The sequence below is a fragment of the Lepisosteus platostomus genome, chromosome 6 (assembly GCF_059453375.1).
Source record: "Lepisosteus platostomus isolate fLepPlt1 chromosome 6, fLepPlt1.hap1, whole genome shotgun sequence".
NCBI classification, from domain to species: Eukaryota; Metazoa; Chordata; class Actinopteri; order Semionotiformes; family Lepisosteidae; genus Lepisosteus; species Lepisosteus platostomus.
Window position 1 is genome coordinate 11,272,866 of NC_142616.1, and position 20,836 is coordinate 11,293,701.

Below are 20,836 nucleotides of genomic sequence, written 5' to 3' on the forward strand. Positions count from 1 at the left end.
ACTTCCTGTCCATGCAGGAAGTGGTGCCCGGACCTCTCTCTGCCTGCTGGCCTGATCGGTGAAGAAGCTCAGTGTTTGTCTCAGTGTCTTCCTGTGCCGTTAACCTCACTTCCATTGCGCGCATCCCAGAAGGCCCTGCAGCTAGCAGTAGCAATCGAAGTGCTAAAAAGCGGTCAGCCCTCTCCAGACAACAACACACAGTACTGAAAGACACGTTTTATTAACAGCTCAATTCAACAGCTTCTTTGACAACAAAAGGCAGTAAAGTCTGTCCGAGTCCTTATAGGTTCAGTTTCCAGAGAAAATAAAAATGGCAGCCCCGAACCCGAAACACCTGGAGTGGGAATACTGACAGTGTATCAGACACGCCCACAGCGGGAATATTGACACTGGATCAGACACGCCCACAGCGGGAATATTGACACTATCAGACACACACACAGTGGGAATACTGACACTGGATCAGACACGCCCACAGTGGGAATACTGACACTATCAGACACACCCACAGTGGGAATACTGATACTGGATCAGACACACACACAGTGGGAATAATGACATTATCAGACACGCCCACAGTGGGAATACTGACACTGTCAGACACACCCACAGTGGGAATATTGACACTGGATCAGACACGCCCACAGTGGGAATACTGACACTGGATCAGACACACACACAGTGGGAATACTGACACTATCAGACACACCCACAGTTAAGCTCGAGATCAGAAAGGAGGTAGTTGAGAAAAGCACACCAGACACACCTGCAGAGGGCGCCAAGGAGCCTTCAGGGGGCGTCTGGGTCACCTGGCACCTCCTCTTCCTCCTCCTCAGCTGGAAGAGGAGTATTCCTCCTCCCCCCCATAATCTGCATCTAAGTACGCATCGCTGCCTTCATCTTCGGATGTGCTGATCTCCTCTTCCTCGTCTTCATCACGGACTCCAGAGTACTCCTCAACGGCAGGGGTGCCAACCTCCCCCACTTCTACATGTTCATCACGGTCTCCTAAGAACTCCTCTTCCTCGTCTTCATCACAGACTCCAGAGTACTCCTCAGTGGCAGGGGTGCCAATCTCCTCTTCTTCCTCGTCTTCAGTGAAGAGTTCCTCAAAGGCAGAAGTGGCAGTATCTTCCTCTTCCTCGCTCTCTCCATCATACTCCTCAAGCGCATGAAAGTCATTCTCCTCTTGGTCTTCATCACGGCCTTGGAAGTGCTCCTCATCCTCACTCTCTCCAGAGCTGTCCTCCTCTTCCTCCTCCTCATCCTCCTCCTCTTCCTCCCCGCTCCCTTCCGCCTGCTCCTCCTCCTCTTCCACCACATAGTCCCCAGCCCCACAGCTCTCCTCTTCCTCATCGTGGCTGGAGCTGTCCTCAGAGGCATACAAATAGCTCAATACCTCTTCCTCTTCCTCCTCCTCTTCCTCCCCGCTCCCTTCTGCCAGCTCCTCCTCCTCTTCCACCACATAGTCACCACCCCCGCAGATCTCCTCTTCCTCGTCGTGGTTGGAGTGGTCCTCAGGAGAATTCTCTTGGTCTGACTCCTCCTCCTCTTCCTCCTCCTCGTCCTCCTCCTCTTCCTCCCCGCTCCCTTCCACCAGCTCCTCCTCCTCTTCCACCACATAGTCCCCACCCCCGCGGCTCTCCTCTTCCTCATCGTGGCTGGAGGGGTCCTCAGAGGCATACAAAGAGCTCCATACCTCTTCCTCCTCGGCCGGCCTCGGTCGCAAGCCTGCTGACAGGAGCAGAGTGTGAGTCTGTGTGTGTGTCCGTGTGTGTGTCTGTGTGAGCGTACCACTGTGTGTCTGTGAGCGTACCACTGTATGTGTGTCTGTGTGTGTGTGTCACTGTGTGTGTGTCTGTGTACCACTGTGTGCGTCTGTGTGTGTCTACCACTGTGTGTGTGTGTACCACTGTATGTGTGTCTGTGTGTGTACCACTGTGTGTGTGTCTGTGTACCACTGTGTGCGTCTGTGTGTGCGTACCACTGTAAGTGTGTGTGTATGCATGTGTGTCTGTGAGTGTACCACCGTGTCTGTGTCTGTGTGAGTGTACCACTGCGTGTGTGTTTCTGTGAGCGTAGCACTGCATGTGTGTTTCTGTGAGCGTACCACTGGGTGTGTGTTTCTGTGAGTGTACCACTGTGTGGGTGTGTCTGTGTGAATGTACCACTGTGTGTGTGTCTGTGTGAATGTACCACTGTGTGTGTGTCTGTGTGACTGTACCACTGCGTGTGTGTGTCTGTGAGCGTACCACTGCGTGTGTGTTTCTGTGAGCGTACCACTGCGTGTGTTTCTGTGAGTGTACCACTGTGTGGGTGTGTCTGTGTGAATGTACCACTGTGTGTGTGTCTGTGTGACTGTACCACTGCGTGTGTGTGTCTGTGAGCGTACCACTGCGTGTGTGTTTCTGTGAGCGTACCACTGCGTGTGTGTTTCTGTGAGCGTACCACTGCGTGTGTTTCTGTGAGTGTACCACTGTTGGGTGTGTCTGTGTGAATGTACCACTGCGTGTGTGTCTGTGAGCATACCACTGCATGTGTCTGTGAGCGTACCACTGCGTGTGTTTCTGTGACGTACCACTGCGTGTGTTTCTGTGACGTACCACTGCGTGTGTTTCTGTGAGTGTACCACTGCATGTGTCTGTGAGCGTACCACTGCGTGTGTTTCTGTGACGTACCACTGCGTGTGTTTCTGTGACGTACCACTGCGTGTGTTTCTGTGAGTGTACCACTGCATGTGTCTGTGAGCGTACCACTGCGTGTGTTTCTGTGACGTACCACTGCGTGTGTTTCTGTGACGTACCACTGCGTGTGTTTCTGTGAGTGTACCACTGCGTGTGTGCTTCTGTGACGTACCACTGCGTGTGTTTCTGTGAGTGTACCACTGCGTGTGTTTCTGTGAGTGTACCACTGCGTGTGTTTCTGTGAGTGTACCACTGCGTGTGTGCTTCTGTGACGTACCACTGCGTGTGTTTCTGTGAGTGTACCACTGCGTGTGTTTCTGTGAGTGTACCACTGCGTGTGTGCTTCTGTGACGTACCACTGCGTGTGTGTTTCTGTGTGAGTGTAATACTGTCTGTGTTGTTGTGTCAGTGTAATAGTGTCTGTGTGTATTGTGTGAGTGTAATACTGTCTGTGTTGTTGTGTCAGTGTAATAGTGTCTGTGCTGTTGTGACAGTGTAATATGAGCTGTTGTGTCAGTGCAATAGTGTCTGTGTGTGTTGTGTCAGTGTAATACTGTCTGTGCTGTTGTGTCAGTGTAATAGTGTCTGTGCTGTTGTGACAGTGTAATATGAGCTGTTGTGTCAGTGCAATAGTGTCTGTGTGTGTTGTGTCAGTGTAATACTGTCTGTGCTGTTGTGTCAGTGTAATAGTGTCTGTGTGTGCTGTGTCAGTTTAATATGAGCTGTTGTGTCAGTGTAATAGTGTCTGTGTGTGTTGTGTCAGTGTGATGTGTGTTTCTAGGTGTGTTGTTTGTATCTGAGCTACACCAGAGCCCGCTCCAGTCAGACTTGTTGACACGGCAGTGAAGTCGGGCGCTGATGTGCTGGAGCACGGACATGTTTCACACGGGACACATACGGGTCGGGCTCCTGTCCCGATGGGTCGCCAGAACCGCTGAGCCCCTCGGCTCCTCTCTCATGCTGCGGACAAAAGAAGACAACATGGTCCCAGTCAGCCGGTACCAGTACTGCCCGATCAAGACACGGTTCTGAATCAAGCCTGTTAGAACAGAAGACAGGAAGCAGGCGAGAGGGAGCCTCTCAGTCTGGCTGGCCCGTTTGGTCTCTGGATAATTGATCTGAGCCTCTCACCCAGCTGTGTCTGGAGAGAAGCCAGGGTATCGGCTTCAACAACAGGGCTGGGCAGCTTGTTCCCCACCCCCACCACCCTCTGTGTAAAGAAGAGCCTCCTGTCCTGACTGGAGGATCTCACCCAGCTGTGTCTGGAGAGAAGCCAGGGTATCGACTCCAACAACAGGGCTGGGCAGCTTGTACCCCCCTCTGTGTAAAAACGTGTTCAATTCGCCCACAAAGCAGCACCCTGTGACAAATACAGAGTTGTAATTTGGAAGCCGGTTTGTGAAACACAAATGAAAGGTGCTATCATGTATCATATCTTTCTCATACTACGCTGTAAGTATATGTGGGGATGTATACGAGGGGGATGGCTAAAGTATATTTAGCCATCCCCCTCGGACCACACCTACACCATCACCATCTTCCTCTTTGTAATTTATTTATTGTACGTCTCCAGTCACTGTTTACACGTCTGTATTGTTTACATTCAAACTGTCTGCATGTTTACTTGCACATTGTCTATTGTTTGTTTGTACATTGTCTTGATGCACTGTTTGCACTTTGTTTTGTTTTTTACACTTGTTTTACAATCGAGAGACTTTCTGTAAGTAAGAATTCCATTGTACCAGTACCGGTTACATATGGCAATAAAGTTCAAGTTCAAGTTCAAGTTCATGTAAGAGAATCCCCAGTCTGTCTACAATAGCGAGCTGAGCTACAGTCTCAAGGTTCACAGCTGAAAGTCACCCCATCCTTCAGGTTTGGCACTTTCCAGCAGCCCCGAATATCTCAATATTTACCCCTGATTTTTTTATGTTATCCCAACTTGAGACCATAACCCCTCCCCTAAACACAGGGTCCATCTGACCTGAAACATGAGCCAGGTCTGCTGTTGCTATGTGTCTGTGTCTTTGTGTGTCTCTGTCTGTCAGGGTGTGCGTCTGTGTCTTTGTGTGTGTGTCTGTCAGTGTTTGAGTCTGTGTGTGTGTCTGGCAGTTTGTGTGTGTATCTTTGTATGTGTCTGTGTGTTTGTGTGTCTGGCAGTTTGTGTGTCTGCGTGCGTGTCTGTGTGCGTGTGTCTGTCAGTGTGCGGGTCTGTGTGTTTGTGTGTGTCTGTCAGTGTTTGTGTCTGTGTGTTTGTTTGTGTGTGTTTGTCTGTGTGTTTGTGTGTGTATCTTTGTGTGTGTGTCTGTCAGTTTGTGTCTGTGTGTGTGTCTGTCAGTGTTTGTGTCTGTGTGTTTGTGTGTGTGTGTCTGGCAGTTTGTGTGTGTATCTTTGTGTGTGTCTGTCAGTTTGTGTCTGTGTGTGTGTCTGTCAGTGTTTGTGTCTGTGTGTTTGTGTGTGTATCTTTGTGTGTGTGTGTGCCTGTCAGTTTGTGTCTGTGTGTGTGTCTGTCAGTGTTTGTGTCTATGTGCTTGAGTTAGAAACTCTCTACTATACGTGCACACTATCTCAGATGTACAGTGAACTCACAGCCGAAGTCATCTTGCGCAGACTGTGCCACACTGTCTCAGCAGCATGCTTGCTAAACGGCTGGGGTCTGGGGGCTGGGGGGGTGATATAATTTTAATATCATTACAGAAAAAGAGATACTTACTTTCTCGGGTTAGAACAGTCGTTCTGGAAAAAAAAGGGGAAAATTCTGGATGAGTTGTGAACACTTCCTCCCAACAACCAAGCAAGCCTGTCGTGTCTTCATCGAACTAATCAACCGGGCATGGAGAGGGGTCCATACTCCCGCCACTCTCTGTGTAAAACTGCACCTCCTTCTCATCCCATCAGTCTCCAGTCCTGTGGAGCCCCTCTCCTGTCAGTCCAGGGGTCTCCAGTCCTGTGGAGCCCCTCTCCAGCCCTGGCCCAGGGGAGCCCCGATATGAAGGCTGAAGGCCTGTCTCTCTCTCTCTGTCCTCACCTGCTCTGAGCGCAGTGACACCTGAAGGCCTGTCTCTCTCTCTCTCTCTCTCTGTCCTCACCTGCTCTGAGCGCAGTGACACCTGAAGGCCTGTCTCTCTCTCTCTCTCTGTCCTCACCTGCTCTGAGCGCAGTGACACCTGAAGGCCTGTCTCTCTCTCTCTGTCCTCACCTGCTCTGAGCGCAGTGACACCTGAAGGCCTGTCTCTCTCTCTCTGTCCTCACCTGCTCTGAGCGCAGTGACACCTGAAGGCCTGTCTCTCCCTCTGTCCTCACCTGCTCTGAGCGCAGTGACACCTGAAGGCCTGTCTCTCTCTGTCCTCACCTGCTCTGAGCGCAGTGACACCTGAAGGCCTGTCTCTCTCTCTCTCTGTCTTCACCTGCTCTGAACGCAGTGACACCTGAAGGCCTGTCTCTCTCTCTGTCCTCACCTGCTCTGAGCGCAGTGACACCTGAAGGCCTGTCTCTCTCTGTCCTCACCTGCTCTGAGCGCAGTGACACCTGAAGGCCTGTCTCTCTCTCTCTCTGCCCTCACCTGCTCTGAGCGCAGTGACACCTGAAGGCCTGTCTCTCTCTCTCTGCCCTCACCTGCTCTGAGCGCAGTGACACCTGAAGGCCTGTCTCTCTCTCTCTCTCTCTCTCTCTCTCTCTCTCTCTCTGTCCTCACCTGCTCCGAGCGCAGTGACACCTGAAGGCCTGTCTCTCTCTCTCTGTCCTCACCTGCTCCGAGCGCAGTGACACCTGAAGGCCTGTCTCTCTCTCTCTGTCCTCACCTGCTCCGAGCGCAGTGACACCTGAAGGCCTGTCTCTCTCTCTCTGTCCTCACCTGCTCTGAGCGCAGTGACACCTGAAGGCCTGTCTCTCTCTCTCTGTCCTCACCTGCTCTGAGCGCAGTGACAACTGAAGGCCTGTCTCTCTCTGTCCTCACCTGCTCTGAGCGCAGTGACACCTGAAGGCCTGTCTCTCTCTCTCTCTCTGTCCTCACCTGCTCTGAGCGCAGTGACACCTGAAGGCCTGTCTCTCTCTCTCTGTCCTCACCTGCTCTGAGCGCAGTGACAACTGAAGGCCTGTCTCTCTCTCTCTGTCCTCACCTGCTCTGAGCGCAGTGACACCTGAAGGCCTGTCTCTCTCTGTCCTCACCTGCTCTGAGCGCAGTGACACCTGAAGGCCTGTCTCTCTCTCTCTCTGTCCTCACCTGCTCTGAGCCCAGTGACACCTGAAGGCCAGTCTCTCTCTCTCTCTGTCCTCACCTGCTCTGAGCGCAGTGACACCTGAAGGCCTGTCTCTCTCTCTGTCCACCTGCTCTGAGCGCAGTGACACCTGAAGGCCTGTCTCTCTCTCTCTGTCCTCACCTGCTCTGAGCGCAGTGACACCTGAAGGCCAGTCTCTCTCTCTCTGTCCTCACCTGCTCTGAGCGCAGTGACACCTGAAGGCCTGTCTCTCTCTCTCTGTCCTCACCTGCTCTGAGCGCAGTGACACCTGAAGGCCAGTCTCTCTCTCTCTCTCTGTCCTCACCTGCTCTGAGCGCAGTGACACCTGAAGGCCTGTCTCTCTCTCTCTCTCTGTCCTCACCTGCTCTGAGCGCAGTGACACCTGAAGGCCTGTCTCTCTCTCTCTCTGTCCACCTGCTCTGAGCGCAGTGACACCTGAAGGCCTGTCTCTCTCTCTCTCTCTGTCCTCACCTGCTCTGAGCGCAGTGACACCTGAAGGCCAGTCTCTCTCTCTCTCTCTGTCCTCACCTGCTCTGAGCGCAGTGACACCTGAAGGCCTGTCTCTCTCTCTCTGTCCACCTGCTCTGAGCGCAGTGACACCTGAAGGCCTGTCTCTCTCTCTCTCTGTCCTCACCTGCTCTGAGCGCAGTGACACCTGAAGGCCTGTCTCTCTCTCTCTGCCCTCACCTGCTCTGAGCGCAGTGATACCTGAAGGCCTGTCTCTCTCTCTCTCTGTCCTCACCTGCTCTGAGCGCAGTGACACCTGAAGGCCTGTCTCTCTCTCTGTCCACCTGCTCTGAGCGCAGTGACACCTGAAGGCCTGTCTCTCTCTCTCTGTCCTCACCTGCTCTGAGCGCAGTGACACCTGAAGGCCAGTCTCTCTCTCTCTGTCCTCACCTGCTCTGAGCGCAGTGACACCTGAAGGCCTGTCTCTCTCTCTCTGTCCTCACCTGCTCTGAGCGCAGTGACACCTGAAGGCCAGTCTCTCTCTCTCTCTCTGTCCTCACCTGCTCTGAGCGCAGTGACACCTGAAGGCCTGTCTCTCTCTCTCTCTCTGTCCTCACCTGCTCTGAGCGCAGTGACACCTGAAGGCCTGTCTCTCTCTCTCTCTGTCCACCTGCTCTGAGCGCAGTGACACCTGAAGGCCTGTCTCTCTCTCTCTCTCTGTCCTCACCTGCTCTGAGCGCAGTGACACCTGAAGGCCAGTCTCTCTCTCTCTCTCTGTCCTCACCTGCTCTGAGCGCAGTGACACCTGAAGGCCTGTCTCTCTCTCTCTGTCCACCTGCTCTGAGCGCAGTGACACCTGAAGGCCTGTCTCTCTCTCTCTCTGTCCTCACCTGCTCTGAGCGCAGTGACACCTGAAGGCCTGTCTCTCTCTCTCTGCCCTCACCTGCTCTGAGCGCAGTGATACCTGAAGGCCTGTCTCTCTCTCTCTCTGTCCTCACCTGCTCTGAGCGCAGTGACACCTGAAGGCCTGTCTCTCTCTCTCTCTGCCCTCACCTGCTCTGAGCGCAGTGATACCTGAAGGCCTGTCTCTCTCTCTCTCTGTCCTCACCTGCTCTGAGCGCAGTGACACCTGAAGGCCTGTCTCTCTCTCTCTCTCTCTCTGCCCTCACCTGCTCTGAGCACAGTGACACCTGAAGGCCTGTCTCTCTCTCTCTCTGTCCTCACCTGCTCTGAGCGCAGTGACACCTGAAGGCCTGTCTCTCTCTCTCTCTGTCCTCACCTGCTCTGAGCGCAGTGACACCTGAAGGCCTGTCTCTCTCTCTCTGTCCTCACCTGCTCTGAGCGCAGTGACACCTGAAGGCCTGTCTCTCTCTCTCTCTCTGTCCTCACCTGCTCTGAGCGCAGTGACACCTGAAGGCCTGTCTCTCTCTCTCTCTCTCCTCACCTGCTCTGAGCGCAGTGACACCTGAAGGCCTGTCTCTCTCTCTCTGTCCTCACCTGCTCTGAGCGCAGTGACACCTGAAGGCCCGCCTGTCTCTCTCTCTCTGTCCTCACCTGGTCCGAGCGCAGTGACACCTGAAGGCCTGTCTCTCTCTCTCTCTCCTCACCTGCTCTGAGCGCAGTGACACCTGAAGGCCTGTCTCTCTCTCTCTGTCCTCACCTGCTCTGAGTGCAGTGACACCTGAAGGCCTGTCTCTCTCTCTCTGTCCTCACCTGCTCTGAGCGCAGTGACAACTGAAGGCCTGCCTGTCTCTCTCTCTCTGTCCTCATCTGCTCTGAGCGCAGTGACACCTGAAGGCCTGTCTCTCTCTCTCTCTGACCTCACCTGCTCTGAGCGCAGTGACACCTGAAGGCCTGCCTGTCTCTCTCTCTCTGTCCTCATCTGCTCTGAGCGCAGTGACACCTGAAGGCCTGTCTCTCTCTATCTGCCCTCACCTGCTCTGAGCGCAGTGACACCTGAAGGCCTGTCTCTCTCTCTCTGTCCTCACCTGCTCTGAGCGCAGTGACACCTGAAGGCCTGCCTGTCTCTCTCTCTCTGCCCTCACCTGCTCTGAGCGCAGTGACACCTGAAGGCCTGTCTCTCTCTCTCTGTCCTCACCTGCTCTGAGCGCAGTGACACCTGAAGGCCTGTCTCTCTCTCTCTCTCCTCACCTGCTCTGAGCGCAGTGACACCTGAAGGCCTGTCTCTCTCTCTCTCTGCCCTCACCTGCTCTGAGCGCAGTGACACCTGAAGGCCTGTCTCTCTCTCTCTCTCCTCACCTGCTCTGAGCGCAGTGACACCTGAAGGCCTGTCTCTCTCTCTCTGTCCTCACCTACTCTGAGCGCAGTGACACCTGAAGGCCTGTCTCTCTCTCTCTCTCTCTCTGTCCACCTGCTCTGAGCGCAGTGACACCTGAAGGCCTGTCTCTCTCTCTCTCTGTCCTCACCTGCTCTGAGTGCAGTGACACCTGAAGGCCTGTCTCTCTCTCTCTGCCCTCACCTGCTCTGAGCGCAGTGACACCTGAAGGCCTATCTCTCTCTCTCTGTCCTCACCTGCTCTTAGCGCAGTGACACCTGAAGGCCAGTCTCTCTCTCTCTCTCTGTCCTCACCTGCTCTGAGTGCAGTGACACCTGAAGGCCTGTCTCTCTCTCTCTGTCCACCTGCTCTGAGCGCAGTGACACCTGAAGGCCTGTCTCTCTCTCTCTCTCTCCTCACCTGCTCTGAGCGCAGTGACACCTGAAGGCCTGTCTCTCTCTCTCTGTCCACCTGCTCTGAGCGCAGTGACACCTGAAGGCCAGTCTCTCTCTCTCTCTCTGTCCTCACCTGCTCTGAGCGCAGTGACACCTGAAGGCCAGTCTCTCTCTCTCTCTCTGCCCTCACCTGCTCTGAGCGCAGTGATACCTGAAGGCCTGTCTCTCTCTCTCTCTCTGTCCTCACCTGCTCTGAGCGCAGTGACACCTGAAGGCCTGTCTCTCTCTCTCTCTGCCCTCACCTGCTCTGAGCGCAGTGATACCTGAAGGCCTGTCTCTCTCTCTCTCTGTCCTCACCTGCTCTGAGCGCAGTGACACCTGAAGGCCTGTCTCTCTCTCTCTCTCTCTCTGCCCTCACCTGCTCTGAGCACAGTGACACCTGAAGGCCTGTCTCTCTCTCTCTCTGTCCTCACCTGCTCTGAGCGCAGTGACACCTGAAGGCCTGTCTCTCTCTCTCTCTGTCCTCACCTGCTCTGAGCGCAGTGACACCTGAAGGCCTGTCTCTCTCTCTCTGTCCTCACCTGCTCTGAGCGCAGTGACACCTGAAGGCCTGTCTCTCTCTCTCTCTCTGTCCTCACCTGCTCTGAGCGCAGTGACACCTGAAGGCCTGTCTCTCTCTCTCTCTCTCCTCACCTGCTCTGAGCGCAGTGACACCTGAAGGCCTGTCTCTCTCTCTCTGTCCTCACCTGCTCTGAGCGCAGTGACACCTGAAGGCCCGCCTGTCTCTCTCTCTCTGTCCTCACCTGGTCCGAGCGCAGTGACACCTGAAGGCCTGTCTCTCTCTCTCTCTCCTCACCTGCTCTGAGCGCAGTGACACCTGAAGGCCTGTCTCTCTCTCTCTGTCCTCACCTGCTCTGAGTGCAGTGACACCTGAAGGCCTGTCTCTCTCTCTCTGTCCTCACCTGCTCTGAGCGCAGTGACAACTGAAGGCCTGCCTGTCTCTCTCTCTCTGTCCTCATCTGCTCTGAGCGCAGTGACACCTGAAGGCCTGTCTCTCTCTCTCTCTGACCTCACCTGCTCTGAGCGCAGTGACACCTGAAGGCCTGCCTGTCTCTCTCTCTCTGTCCTCATCTGCTCTGAGCGCAGTGACACCTGAAGGCCTGTCTCTCTCTCTCTATCTGCCCTCACCTGCTCTGAGCGCAGTGACACCTGAAGGCCTGTCTCTCTCTCTCTGTCCTCACCTGCTCTGAGCGCAGTGACACCTGAAGGCCTGCCTGTCTCTCTCTCTCTGCCCTCACCTGCTCTGAGCGCAGTGACACCTGAAGGCCTGTCTCTCTCTCTCTGTCCTCACCTGCTCTGAGCGCAGTGACACCTGAAGGCCTGTCTCTCTCTCTCTCTCCTCACCTGCTCTGAGCGCAGTGACACCTGAAGGCCTGTCTCTCTCTCTCTCTGCCCTCACCTGCTCTGAGCGCAGTGACACCTGAAGGCCTGTCTCTCTCTCTCTCTCCTCACCTGCTCTGAGCGCAGTGACACCTGAAGGCCTGTCTCTCTCTCTCTGTCCTCACCTACTCTGAGCGCAGTGACACCTGAAGGCCTGTCTCTCTCTCTCTCTCTCTCTGTCCACCTGCTCTGAGCGCAGTGACACCTGAAGGCCTGTCTCTCTCTCTCTCTGTCCTCACCTGCTCTGAGTGCAGTGACACCTGAAGGCCTGTCTCTCTCTCTCTGCCCTCACCTGCTCTGAGCGCAGTGACACCTGAAGGCCTATCTCTCTCTCTCTGTCCTCACCTGCTCTTAGCGCAGTGACACCTGAAGGCCAGTCTCTCTCTCTCTCTCTGTCCTCACCTGCTCTGAGTGCAGTGACACCTGAAGGCCTGTCTCTCTCTCTCTGTCCACCTGCTCTGAGCGCAGTGACACCTGAAGGCCTGTCTCTCTCTCTCTCTCTCCTCACCTGCTCTGAGCGCAGTGACACCTGAAGGCCTGTCTCTCTCTCTCTGTCCACCTGCTCTGAGCGCAGTGACACCTGAAGGCCAGTCTCTCTCTCTCTCTCTGTCCTCACCTGCTCTGAGCGCAGTGACACCTGAAGGCCAGTCTCTCTCTCTCTCTCTGACCTCACCTGCTCTGAGCGCAGTGACACCTGAAGGCCTGTCTCTCTCTCTCTCTTCTCACCTGCTCTGAGCGCAGTGACACCTGAAGGCCTGTCTCTCTCTCTCTGCCCTCACCTGCTCTGAGCGCAGTGACACCTGAAGGCCTGTCTCTCTCTCTCTGCCCTCACCTGCTCTGAGCGCAGTGACACCTGAAGGCCTGTCTCTCTCTCTCTCTCTCCTCACCTGCTCTGAGCGCAGTGACACCTGAAGGCCTGTCTCTCTCTCTCTGTCCACCTGCTCTGAGCGCAGTGACACCTGAAGGCCAGTCTCTCTCTCTCTCTCTGTCCTCACCTGCTCTGAGCGCAGTGACACCTGAAGGCCAGTCTCTCTCTCTCTCTCTGACCTCACCTGCTCTGAGCGCAGTGACACCTGAAGGCCTGTCTCTCTCTCTCTTCTCACCTGCTCTGAGCGCAGTGACACCTGAAGGCCTGTCTCTCTCTCTCTCTCTCCTCACCCGCTCTGAGCGCAGTGACACCTGAAGGCCTGTCTCTCTCTCTCTGTCCACCTGCTCTGAGCGCAGTGACACCTGAAGGCCAGTCTCTCTCTCTCTCTCTGTCCTCACCTGCTCTGAGCGCAGTGACACCTGAAGGCCAGTCTCTCTCTCTCTCTGTCCACCTGCTCTGAGCGCAGTGACACCTGAAGGCCTGTCTCTCTCTCTCTGTCCACCTGCTCTGAGCGCAGTGACACCTGAAGGCCAGTCTCTCTCTCTCTCTCTGTCCACCTGCTCTGAGCGCAGTGACACCTGAAGGCCTGTCTCTCTCTCTCTGTCCTCACCTGCTCTGAGTGCAGTGACACCTGAAGGTCTGTCTCTCTCTCTCTGTCCTCACCTGCTCTGAGCGCAGTGACACCTGAAGGCCAGTCTCTCTCTCTCTGTCCTCACCTGCTCTGAGCGCAGTGACACCTGAAGGCCAGTCTCTCTCTCTCTCTCTGACCTCACCTGCTCTGAGCGCAGTGACACCTGAAGGCCTGTCTCTCTCTCTCTCTCCTCACCTGCTCTGAGCGCAGTGACACCTGAAGGCCTGTCTCTCTCTCTCTCTCCTCACCTGCTCTGAGCGCAGTGACACCTGAAGGCCTGTCTCTCTCTCTCTCTGCCCTCACCTGCTCTGAGCGCAGTGACACCTGAAGGCCTGTCTCTCTCTCTCTCTCCTCACCTGCTCTGAGCGCAGTGACACCTGAAGGCCTGTCTCTCTCTCTCTCTCCTCACCTGCTCTGAGCGCAGTGACACCTGAAGGCCCGTCTCTCTCTCTCTCTGCCCTCACCTGCTCTGAGCGCAGTGACACCTGAAGGCCTGTCTCTCTCTCTCTCTCCTCACCTGCTCTGAGCGCAGTGACACCTGAAGGCCTGTCTCTCTCTCTCTCTCCTCACCTGCTCTGAGCGCAGTGACACCTGAAGGCCTGTCTCTCTCTCTCTCTCTCTCTCCTCACCTGCTCTGAGCGCAGTGACACCTGAAGGCCTGTCTCTCTCTCTCTCTGTCCTCACCTGCTCTGAGCGCAGTGACACCTGAAGGCCTGTCTCTCTCTCTCTCTCCTCACCTGCTCTGAGCGCAGTGACACCTGAAGGCCTGTCTCTCTCTCTCTGTCCACCTGCTCTGAGCGCAGTGACACCTGAAGGCCAGTCTCTCTCTCTCTCTCTGTCCTCACCTGCTCTGAGCGCAGTGACACCTGAAGGCCAGTCTCTCTCTCTCTCTCTGCCCTCACCTGCTCTGAGCGCAGTGATACCTGAAGGCCTGTCTCTCTCTCTCTCTGTCCTCACCTGCTCTGAGCGCAGTGACACCTGAAGGCCTGTCTCTCTCTCTCTCTGCCCTCACCTGCTCTGAGCGCAGTGATACCTGAAGGCCTGTCTCTCTCTCTCTCTGTCCTCACCTGCTCTGAGCGCAGTGACACCTGAAGGCCTGTCTCTCTCTCTCTCTCTCTCTGCCCTCACCTGCTCTGAGCACAGTGACACCTGAAGGCCTGTCTCTCTCTCTCTCTGTCCTCACCTGCTCTGAGCGCAGTGACACCTGAAGGCCTGTCTCTCTCTCTCTCTGTCCTCACCTGCTCTGAGCGCAGTGACACCTGAAGGCCTGTCTCTCTCTCTCTGTCCTCACCTGCTCTGAGCGCAGTGACACCTGAAGGCCTGTCTCTCTCTCTCTCTCTGTCCTCACCTGCTCTGAGCGCAGTGACACCTGAAGGCCTGTCTCTCTCTCTCTCTCTCCTCACCTGCTCTGAGCGCAGTGACACCTGAAGGCCTGTCTCTCTCTCTCTGTCCTCACCTGCTCTGAGCGCAGTGACACCTGAAGGCCCGCCTGTCTCTCTCTCTCTGTCCTCACCTGGTCCGAGCGCAGTGACACCTGAAGGCCTGTCTCTCTCTCTCTCTCCTCACCTGCTCTGAGCGCAGTGACACCTGAAGGCCTGTCTCTCTCTCTCTGTCCTCACCTGCTCTGAGTGCAGTGACACCTGAAGGCCTGTCTCTCTCTCTCTGTCCTCACCTGCTCTGAGCGCAGTGACAACTGAAGGCCTGCCTGTCTCTCTCTCTCTGTCCTCATCTGCTCTGAGCGCAGTGACACCTGAAGGCCTGTCTCTCTCTCTCTCTGACCTCACCTGCTCTGAGCGCAGTGACACCTGAAGGCCTGCCTGTCTCTCTCTCTCTGTCCTCATCTGCTCTGAGCGCAGTGACACCTGAAGGCCTGTCTCTCTCTCTCTATCTGCCCTCACCTGCTCTGAGCGCAGTGACACCTGAAGGCCTGTCTCTCTCTCTCTGTCCTCACCTGCTCTGAGCGCAGTGACACCTGAAGGCCTGCCTGTCTCTCTCTCTCTGCCCTCACCTGCTCTGAGCGCAGTGACACCTGAAGGCCTGTCTCTCTCTCTCTGTCCTCACCTGCTCTGAGCGCAGTGACACCTGAAGGCCTGTCTCTCTCTCTCTCTCCTCACCTGCTCTGAGCGCAGTGACACCTGAAGGCCTGTCTCTCTCTCTCTCTGCCCTCACCTGCTCTGAGCGCAGTGACACCTGAAGGCCTGTCTCTCTCTCTCTCTCCTCACCTGCTCTGAGCGCAGTGACACCTGAAGGCCTGTCTCTCTCTCTCTGTCCTCACCTACTCTGAGCGCAGTGACACCTGAAGGCCTGTCTCTCTCTCTCTCTCTCTCTGTCCACCTGCTCTGAGCGCAGTGACACCTGAAGGCCTGTCTCTCTCTCTCTCTGTCCTCACCTGCTCTGAGTGCAGTGACACCTGAAGGCCTGTCTCTCTCTCTCTGCCCTCACCTGCTCTGAGCGCAGTGACACCTGAAGGCCTATCTCTCTCTCTCTGTCCTCACCTGCTCTTAGCGCAGTGACACCTGAAGGCCAGTCTCTCTCTCTCTCTCTGTCCTCACCTGCTCTGAGTGCAGTGACACCTGAAGGCCTGTCTCTCTCTCTCTGTCCACCTGCTCTGAGCGCAGTGACACCTGAAGGCCTGTCTCTCTCTCTCTCTCTCCTCACCTGCTCTGAGCGCAGTGACACCTGAAGGCCTGTCTCTCTCTCTCTGTCCACCTGCTCTGAGCGCAGTGACACCTGAAGGCCAGTCTCTCTCTCTCTCTCTGTCCTCACCTGCTCTGAGCGCAGTGACACCTGAAGGCCAGTCTCTCTCTCTCTCTCTGACCTCACCTGCTCTGAGCGCAGTGACACCTGAAGGCCTGTCTCTCTCTCTCTCTTCTCACCTGCTCTGAGCGCAGTGACACCTGAAGGCCTGTCTCTCTCTCTCTGCCCTCACCTGCTCTGAGCGCAGTGACACCTGAAGGCCTGTCTCTCTCTCTCTGCCCTCACCTGCTCTGAGCGCAGTGACACCTGAAGGCCTGTCTCTCTCTCTCTCTCTCCTCACCTGCTCTGAGCGCAGTGACACCTGAAGGCCTGTCTCTCTCTCTCTGTCCACCTGCTCTGAGCGCAGTGACACCTGAAGGCCAGTCTCTCTCTCTCTCTCTGTCCTCACCTGCTCTGAGCGCAGTGACACCTGAAGGCCAGTCTCTCTCTCTCTCTCTGACCTCACCTGCTCTGAGCGCAGTGACACCTGAAGGCCTGTCTCTCTCTCTCTTCTCACCTGCTCTGAGCGCAGTGACACCTGAAGGCCTGTCTCTCTCTCTCTGCCCTCACCTGCTCTGAGCGCAGTGACACCTGAAGGCCTGTCTCTCTCTCTCTGCACTCACCTGCTCTGAGCGCAGTGACACCTGAAGGCCTGTCTCTCTCTCTCTCTCTCTCCTCACCTCCTCTGAGCGCAGTGACACCTGAAGGCCTGTCTCTCTCTCTCTCTCTCCTCACCTGCTCTGAGCGCAGTGACACCTGAAGGCCTGTCTCTCTCTCTCTCTCTCCTCACCTGCTCTGAGCGCAGTGACACCTGAAGGCCTGCCTGTCTCCCTCTCTCTGTCCTCACCTGCTCTGAGCGCAGTGACACCTGAAGGCCTGTCTCTCTCTCTCTCTCTCCTCACCCGCTCTGAGCGCAGTGACACCTGAAGGCCTGTCTCTCTCTCTCTGTCCACCTGCTCTGAGCGCAGTGACACCTGAAGGCCAGTCTCTCTCTCTCTCTCTGTCCTCACCTGCTCTGAGCGCAGTGACACCTGAAGGCCAGTCTCTCTCTCTCTCTGTCCACCTGCTCTGAGCGCAGTGACACCTGAAGGCCTGTCTCTCTCTCTCTGTCCACCTGCTCTGAGCGCAGTGACACCTGAAGGCCAGTCTCTCTCTCTCTCTCTGTCCACCTGCTCTGAGCGCAGTGACACCTGAAGGCCTGTCTCTCTCTCTCTGTCCTCACCTGCTCTGAGTGCAGTGACACCTGAAGGTCTGTCTCTCTCTCTCTGTCCTCACCTGCTCTGAGCGCAGTGACACCTGAAGGCCAGTCTCTCTCTCTCTGTCCTCACCTGCTCTGAGCGCAGTGACACCTGAAGGCCAGTCTCTCTCTCTCTCTCTGACCTCACCTGCTCTGAGCGCAGTGACACCTGAAGGCCTGTCTCTCTCTCTCTCTCCTCACCTGCTCTGAGCGCAGTGACACCTGAAGGCCTGTCTCTCTCTCTCTCTCCTCACCTGCTCTGAGCGCAGTGACACCTGAAGGCCTGTCTCTCTCTCTCTCTGCCCTCACCTGCTCTGAGCGCAGTGACACCTGAAGGCCTGTCTCTCTCTCTCTCTCCTCACCTGCTCTGAGCGCAGTGACACCTGAAGGCCTGTCTCTCTCTCTCTCTCCTCACCTGCTCTGAGCGCAGTGACACCTGAAGGCCCGTCTCTCTCTCTCTCTGCCCTCACCTGCTCTGAGCGCAGTGACACCTGAAGGCCTGTCTCTCTCTCTCTCTCCTCACCTGCTCTGAGCGCAGTGACACCTGAAGGCCTGTCTCTCTCTCTCTCTCCTCACCTGCTCTGAGCGCAGTGACACCTGAAGGCCTGTCTCTCTCTCTCTCTCTCTCTCCTCACCTGCTCTGAGCGCAGTGACACCTGAAGGCCTGTCTCTCTCTCTCTCTGTCCTCACCTGCTCTGAGCGCAGTGACACCTGAAGGCCTGTCTCTCTCTCTCTCTCCTCACCTGCTCTGAGCGCAGTGACACCTGAAGGCCTGTCTCTCTCTCTCTGTCCTCACCTACTCTGAGCGCAGTGACACCTGAAGGCCTGTCTCTCTCTCTCTCTCTCTGTCCACCTGCTCTGAGCGCAGTGACACCTGAAGGCCTGTCTCTCTCTCTCTCTCCTCACCTGTTCTGAGCGCAGTGACACCTGAAGGCCAGTCTCTCTCTCTCTCTCTGACCTCACCTGCTCTGAGCGCAGTGACACCTGAAGGCCTGTCTCTCTCTCTCTCTCTGTCCTCACCTGCTCTGAGCGCAGTGACACCTGAAGGCCTGTCTCTCTCTCTCTGTCCACCTGCTCTGAGCGCAGTGACACCTGAAGGCCAGTCTCTCTCTCTCTCTCTGTCCACCTGCTCTGAGCGCAGTGACACCTGAAGGCCAGTCTCTCTCTCTCTCTCTCTGTCCTCACCTGCTCTGAGCGCAGTGACACCTGAAGGCCTGTCTCTCTCTCTCTGTCCTCACCTGTTCTGAGCGCAGTGACACCTGAAGGCCAGTCTCTCTCTCTCTCTCTGACCTCACCTGCTCTGAGCGCAGTGACACCTGAAGGCCTGTCTCTCTCTCTCTCTCTGTCCTCACCTGCTCTGAGCGCAGTGACACCTGAAGGCCTGTCTCCCTCTCTCTGTCCACCTGCTCTGAGCGCAGTGACACCTGAAGGCCTGTCTCTCTCTCTCTCTCTGACCTCACCTGCTCTGAGCGCAGTGACACCTGAAGGCCAGTCTCTCTCTCTCTGTCCTCACCTGCTCTGAGTGCAGTGACACCTGAAGGCCTGTCTCTCTCTCTCTCCTCACCTGTTCCTCCTCCAGCACGCAGGCGGGACAGAGGTGCTGCTTCCTGTGGGTGCAGTAGAGCCGGGCCGCCTGGCCGTGCCGCGGGCAGCGCGGGGCCCGGGGGTCCGGCAGGGGCTGGACCAGGGGGTGGCGGGCGTAGGCGGGGCGCTCCAGGTGTGGCCGCAGGTGGTCCAGGCAGAGGGACACCTGGCACTGCAGGCAGGTCCTGGCGGCCGGCGCGCCCCCCCGGGGGCAGGTGTCGCAGGGCACCGGCGCCGCCCCCTCCCCGGCCCGGTCCCGCCGCAGGAAGTCCAGGGCGATGTTGGCCAGCCGGTAGTTCTGCCGCGGCTCCTCGGGGCGGCACTCCCGCCGGCACTCGGGGCAGCGGATCGGTCCCCCCGGGGCCCCCGGGGCCCCCAGGGCCTGCACGCAGCGCAGGCACAGGTTGTGGCCACAGGGCAGCAGGCGGGGGTCCTGGAAGATGTCCAGGCACACGGGGCAGGTCAGCTCCCCCTCCAGGGTGGAGTCTCCCTGCGTGGAGGAGAAGGAGGAGGAGAAAGAGGAGGAGGAGGGGGCGGCCGCCATCTTCCCGGCGGGTCTGAACGCCAGCCGCTGCCCCCGCCGACCGGAAAGACACGACAGCCGCAAGCCACACTCCACGACACGGCCGCACGCCGCTTCCTCGCGTCTCGACGAGGAATTATGATTCCTCAGGAGCTTTTTTTAAAAAAATATATATATATAAACACGGAGCTTCGCCGAGCGGGGTGTGTTCGGGTCTCTCAGACCGCCCGGAAACGGGCTGCTCCGGAGAGACACCGCTCGGCTCCCGACCTCACTCCGGGCGAAAACGAAAGTATCGGCTGCGTGACTTCGCGCCCACGTCCCCCCTCCCACGAAAACAGCAGCCGGCGCTTTCGCTTTCGCTTTCCGAACGCCGTGACGTGACGTGACGGGACGGTCGCAGGAAGTGGGAAGCGAAGTTGAGCGTGGTGGAGAGGGGGAGTGGGATTAGGGTCCCGTTTATAAAATGCTTGAAACACTGCTTCCAGGAAAGCGAGCCGAGCCCGTCCTGCGGGTCTGCACACCCCACTGGGAACCCGCCCGCCGGCTGGGGGGAACCGGAAGCGAGCGCGGGGGGGGTGGGAGGAAGTGCGAGAAGGGGGGTGGCTACCCAGGGTGCACCGGGAATGTAGTTTTTCTTCACCGCTGCGGGCACAGGCAAGCAGGTGACAGTCCTGTCAAATTCTTTCCTTGCCGGGCGGGTGGAGCTGTACGGAGGCGCGCAGCTGTCACCAAGGGAAAGAGTATTTCATGTGGCATCTCGCCACGACTTTCCCCTGGGGTTCATTCAGAACGAAACGTTATAACACAATTATAACCAAGGGGGCGCTCACACATAAGATCAGATCAGATCACTTTACTGTCCCTGTACAACTTCTTTCATCAGGAATGTGTCTCTTCACAGACCCCAGCTTCCTCTCCAGGAGACACACAGACAGGGAGAGAAGCTGGGGGTCAGAGCGCAGGGTCAGACATTTATACAGCACCCCTGGATCAGCTGGGGTTCAGGGCCTCGCTCAGGGGCCCAGCGGAGTAGGATTCCTCTGCCGGCCGCCTGGATACGAACCGGCAACCTCCCAGCCACAGGCACAGCTCCTGAGCCACAGAGCCACCAGCTCCGCCGGCTGGCCTTAAACCCAGACCGCGCGATTGATTCCACTGCTTCAGACTGGAAGTCGGCGCATGACGATGGAGGTGCTGTACGACAGCTGAGCCATCGCCGGATGATCGCATGAAGTGCGCGACCGTCTCCTCTACGGACGGAGCTCGTTCTGGAAGGTCGCGGAGGAGACGACAGCGGCCAGGCTCAACCAGACCCGGCTGTCCGTCAGAAGCGATCTCTGCTGACGTCGTTCCTCTCCTCGACGCCGAGGATTACCGGGCGCGATCGCCGCCTGCCGGGGACGGCGCTAGGAGCGCCCGGTCGGACCCTACGCGCCGCCGAGTCTGCGGGGTGGTGTCCTGAAGGCGAAAGTCGTACCCGTGGCAGGAGAGCTGGGTCGGGTCTCACAGGAGTCAGGACCAGGGCATCCAGGTCCCAAACGAGAGGCGAGGAAAGACAAGGCGGGGCAGCCAGGCATCAGGGCGAGAGTATTAAACGCGCGCCAGAGAAAGCCAGCGGTCATCCTCGCCAGCGAGCGGGGACTGAGCAGAGTGAGAGGGTATCGACAGGGCGGAGCGTGAGGAGTAATTGATTAATTAGCGCGCGGGTGGTGGCGGGGCGAGAGAGGTCCTCGCAGGAAGGCAGTCCGTGACGCCGCATCTCTCTCTCTCTCGCG

The 20,836-nt window shown here is 56.9% G+C and overlaps 1 protein-coding gene across 2 annotated transcripts; it reads right to left on the reverse strand.

Moving 5' to 3' along the window:
• Positions 1 to 201: 201 nt before the first annotated feature.
• On the reverse strand, positions 202 to 19,410 carry LOC148660335 (uncharacterized). Of its 2 annotated transcripts, XR_015939376.1 has the most exons (5): positions 18,516 to 19,410; positions 5,398 to 5,420; positions 3,583 to 3,644; positions 438 to 1,731; positions 202 to 334 (listed from the first exon to the last, which is right to left on the reverse strand). XR_015939376.1 is itself a non-coding variant. In XM_088634209.1 (4 exons), the coding sequence occupies exons 1-4, from the start codon at positions 19,077 to 19,079 to the stop codon at positions 833 to 835; spliced, it is 1,548 nt and encodes a 515-aa protein (XP_088490335.1). In that variant the 5' UTR covers positions 19,080 to 19,410; the 3' UTR covers positions 202 to 832. The 2 variants fall into 2 exon arrangements, 1 of the variants encoding a protein (XP_088490335.1); XM_088634209.1 differs by having other exon boundaries at positions 202 to 1,731.
• Between the last annotated feature and the right edge of the window lie 1,426 nt (positions 19,411 to 20,836).

Bases quoted from the DNA above. Each gene is read 5' to 3' on its own strand.
- LOC148660335 (XM_088634209.1), bottom strand. From the start codon at position 19,079: ATGGCGGCCGCCCCCTCCTCCTCCTCTTTCTCCTCCTCCTTCTCCTCC. The intron at 5,421-18,515 runs GTGAGGAGAGAG...TTTTTTTTCCAG, and splicing joins GCGTGCTGGAGGAGGAACAG to AACGACTGTTCTAACCCGAG. The intron at 1,732-3,582 runs GTATGTGTCCCG...TCCTGTCAGCAG, and splicing joins TCGGGACAGGAGCCCGACCC to GCTTGCGACCGAGGCCGGCC.